Source organism: Alligator sinensis, unplaced genomic scaffold, assembly GCF_000455745.1.
Source record: "Alligator sinensis unplaced genomic scaffold, ASM45574v1 scaffold628_2, whole genome shotgun sequence".
In the NCBI taxonomy this organism is placed as follows: domain Eukaryota; kingdom Metazoa; phylum Chordata; order Crocodylia; family Alligatoridae; genus Alligator; species Alligator sinensis.
In genome coordinates this window covers 5,705,867-5,709,442 of record NW_005841833.1, presented here as the reverse complement: position 1 = coordinate 5,709,442, position 3,576 = coordinate 5,705,867, and the positions used below count along the sequence as shown (strand labels likewise).

Below are 3,576 nucleotides of genomic sequence, written 5' to 3'. Positions count from 1 at the left end.
GACACAAAAGATCGTCGTAAAATCACTTGAGCTTCCTCTTCTTGGTGTGCTTGGGGGGCGCGGGAAGGGGCGGCGGGTGCAGGTGCGGGTGCTTGGGTCTCCTTCAGCTGTGCTCGAAGGAGCCACGCGGGTGCCACTGCTGGTCGCGCACGCGGCGCACGGACTGGATGCGGGGCTGGTTGGCGTCCCACTCGTTCCAGTGGCGGTAGTCGCCCTTCTCGAAGACGTACTGGCGGCCCCGGTACCCGGGGAACTCGTAGCCCACCCACCTGCGTGGAAGCGAGAGCCCGGCCTCAGCGCCGCAAGCGAGGTTGTGGGACCCGTGGGCCAGCCCTCTCCTTCCCGCGGGTCACGAGGGGCTCTCGGGGCAGCACCCGACCCCCCGCCAACCAAGCCGTGGTGCGGGAGTGGCTGTGCTAACGCTAAACAATGCCGGAGGCAGCGAGGGAGAGGGGAACGGGGGGAAACCCTGCTCAGACCCAGCTCTCTCCCCTCTGCGCCCCGGGCCGCAGGAGACGGGCACGACGGACCTGGGCTCTGATGTCCTCACCCATCCACCTCCCCCCGGTTCAGACTGGCTCGTGGTGACGCCCTGCCAAGTCCCTCCATCCATCGCGTCCCCGAGGCAGGGCCCCGTCCCCGTGGCCCGGCCTTACGTCCCGTTCAGCGCCTTGACGCTGGCCACGCGGTCCTGGAAGCCGTGGGCCCAGAGGCTCGGGACGTCGTCGTCGACGATCTCCATCTTCCTGCCGGCGAACCCTGGGTTCTCAAACAGGTGGATCTTGTGGTCGGTGCTGTCCTGCGGGGGAAAGGCCATGCCGGTGAGCGCGCCCCTCCGCGCCACGGCCGGGAGAGCCACGGGGCAAGCGCCTTCCCAAACTGAGGAGGTGCCAGGTCCAAGCCCCCGATCCTGCCAACAGTTAACGGCAAAGCCCAGGCTGGCAAGGGGCCACAGCCCGACCCCCTTGTCCCGGCCGGACACGGGGAGAAGGTGGGGAGCAGTTTTGGAGCCTCCCGGGGAAAACACCCCCCCACCCTGTGAGCCAGCTGGGGCAGCGCCGGCGCGACTCACGATGCCCAGGGGGCGGATGGACATGAGACGGTCGCTGCTGTGGCTGTTGGACCAGGCGTCCCAGCGCGGGTAGTCTCCCTTCTCCAGCACGTACTGCTCCCCGGCGAACGCCTGGCGCTCAAACCCCAGCCACCTGCCGGGAGAAGCCGGGTCAGCGCCAGGACCCCGCTAGCCAGCAGCCCCGTCCTCCCCCGTGCCGGCCAAGCCGCGTCCCCCTGCCCCTGCCCCGGCAGCGCTCAGCCCCGGCCCTGGGTACTTACGGGCCTGACTCCACCTGGATGGAGCCCACCTTCTCCAGCGCCTTCTCGGTCACGTTGGGGGTCTCGTCGGTCAGCACCAACTTCCGGCCCTGGAAGTTCTCCAGCTCGTAGACGGCGATCTGCGAGGAGGGACCGTGCAGTCACGCTGCCTCCCCGGAGAGGAGCCGGCCCGCCCTGGCCCCGGCCACCCTGCTACCTCCCGACACTGGAGCCGGCCCAGAGCCAGCAACCCTCCTGGCAAGGCGGACGGCTCATGCTCGGACTCGATAGCCAGTGCTGAGCACAAAGCACGGGGTGCGATTGCTCCTGGGGTCAGCGGAGGCAGAGGGCAAACCGGGCACTGGCCGGTCGAACCGACCCGAGACGCGCATCGCAGCTTGCCCGCAGCTCACCCGGGACCCTGCTCCAAGCTGCAGCCTCCCACCCCGGAGGCTGGTGCACTGTGCCCGGCTTCCCTACCCTCCAGATCCTTGTCCTGGCCTTTCCTTCCAGCACGGGTTGAGTTAGCTGCATGTGCACCCGGGGGCCTCTGGGTAGCAGGGCTGCCCCTTCCCAACCCCAGCCCAACTTGCTGAGGTCGTGTGGCAAACCCAGGAGCAGGAAACAGCAGCTCTGAAGGAACGCCACTGGCAACCCCTGAGAGAAAAGCCGCAGCACCCACCCGCACCGCATGCATGGGAGCTGCCAGCCGCAGCACCGCCACCAGCAATCCCCCGGCAGGGACTTCCAGGGGACGCCCAGAGCCCAGCCAGCCCGCCGGACCCAGCCCTCAAGCATAGCATGCGTGGGCAAGTCCCTCTGCCACGTGGAGCCCAATTACAAGACCAAGAGCCACGGTGCCACGCCATGCACTCGGCTCCCGTAGCAATCATGGGGCTGATGCCGTCTCCTCTCCAGAGAGAGGGGAAGCTGCACCAGAGGGGTGTTATCAAATGCTAGGGATGCTAGCCCTTGCCTTCTGCTGCTGCCCTGCATAGTCCCTGCAGAGCCTTGGTGGGTACAAATGCCCCGGCAGGTATATTTCCTGCGGGTACAAATGCCCACGCTGCTGCGCTGGCCTGACGCTCTTTTCACAGAGAAAGCACGGCAGCAGCACCGGCCGCGTGCGGGGCTCCGATCTCACCCTCGCTCACAGCATTTCTCTGCCCCCACCCGAGGAGACCCGCCTGCGAGCGGCCACAACAGCCACCCGAGCTGCTTTCACCAGCAGACAGGGCTACGACGCGGCCGTAAGGAATTTAGCTTCAGAAAAAGTCTCTTCCCTGACAAGAGACCCGCTGCTAAGCCGCTACGGATGAGCGGGTGATCGGGATGGGATGGAGGCCTGGAGCGCGGCCCCCTTCTGCAGGCACGCGCGTGCACGGGGCAGGAGGGACGGCATCAAGCAGCCGTGTGCTGCTCAGGGCGGCGGGACGGGGCTGCTTGAAAACAGGGGCGACAATAAACAACTGCTGTATCCTAGAGCTCAAGTCTGGCCCGGAGGCCTGCTCTACCCCTGGAGCAACACGAGCCCGTGACCGACCATCGCGTCTGTACCTTGAACGTGCCAGTTCTTCCACCGAAGCCGTCCCCAGTGGCCATCTGCTCGGAAGGGCTCGGCTGGTCAGTCATTGCGCCTGGAAAATCCCGAACCGCAAGGCGTCAGCACCGGGCCACGTTCGTCGCGTCCCGTTAGTCGGGCACTAAAGCGGGTGCCGGAGCGTCAGGCACCTGCTGACGGCGAGGGCATCTCGCCTGACCTGCGGCATGACACAGGCCAGAGCATCCGACCCGGCCATCCCTGCAGAGCCCAGGCAGCGGGACGGGGGAGCAATGACACCGTCTACAAAGGCTCGGTGGGGGCACGGCAACACCACTGCCTCTGCGGAGCCGCTCCAGCAGCTAGTGGCATTCACCGCCTCCGCTCCCCAGCATGGGTTGATCGGGTCTGCGAGGCCATCGAGCATCCCCCGACTACACTCGCTGGACACGGCCCAGCCCCATTCAAACGGCATCGTTCAATCAGCGCCAGGATGTCAGCGGCTGCCTATCTCAGCACATCCCCTGCCCCTTTGCAAGCCCATGGGAGGACACAGCTGGCCAGCCTTTCCCTCGCCCTAATTACCAGGAGTTTGCAGGGCCAGTGGAGAAGAAAAAAAGAGACAAAGCTCCACTCTTGCCCTTGCAAAAAAATACCAATTAAAACCTCATGGCACGGCTCCCGAATGGGACACTGCTCTGCTAACGTGCCCGTGCTAACGGCTA

At 66.0% G+C, this 3,576-nt stretch overlaps 1 protein-coding gene across 2 annotated transcripts in view; it reads right to left on the bottom strand.

The window, feature by feature from the left end:
* Nucleotides 1–19: 19 nt before the first annotated feature.
* The window catches only part of CRYBB3 (crystallin beta B3), a 7,921-nt gene continuing 4,364 nt past the window's right edge, over nucleotides 20–3,576 (bottom strand). Inside the window, exons 2-6 of one of the 2 annotated variants that reach the window (XM_014517970.2) lie at nucleotides 2,869–2,948; nucleotides 1,333–1,451; nucleotides 1,073–1,205; nucleotides 657–799; nucleotides 20–269 (exon numbers count right to left, since the gene is read on the bottom strand). In XM_014517970.2, the coding sequence (XP_014373456.1) occupies nucleotides 104–269; nucleotides 657–799; nucleotides 1,073–1,205; nucleotides 1,333–1,451; nucleotides 2,869–2,943 (636 nt within the window). In that variant the 5' untranslated portion in view covers nucleotides 2,944–2,948 and the 3' untranslated portion in view covers nucleotides 20–103. Of the gene's footprint in view, nucleotides 270–656; nucleotides 1,206–1,332; nucleotides 1,452–2,868; nucleotides 3,510–3,576 lie in introns of those variants that run through there. The other variant, XM_025199515.1, reaches the window with a different exon arrangement.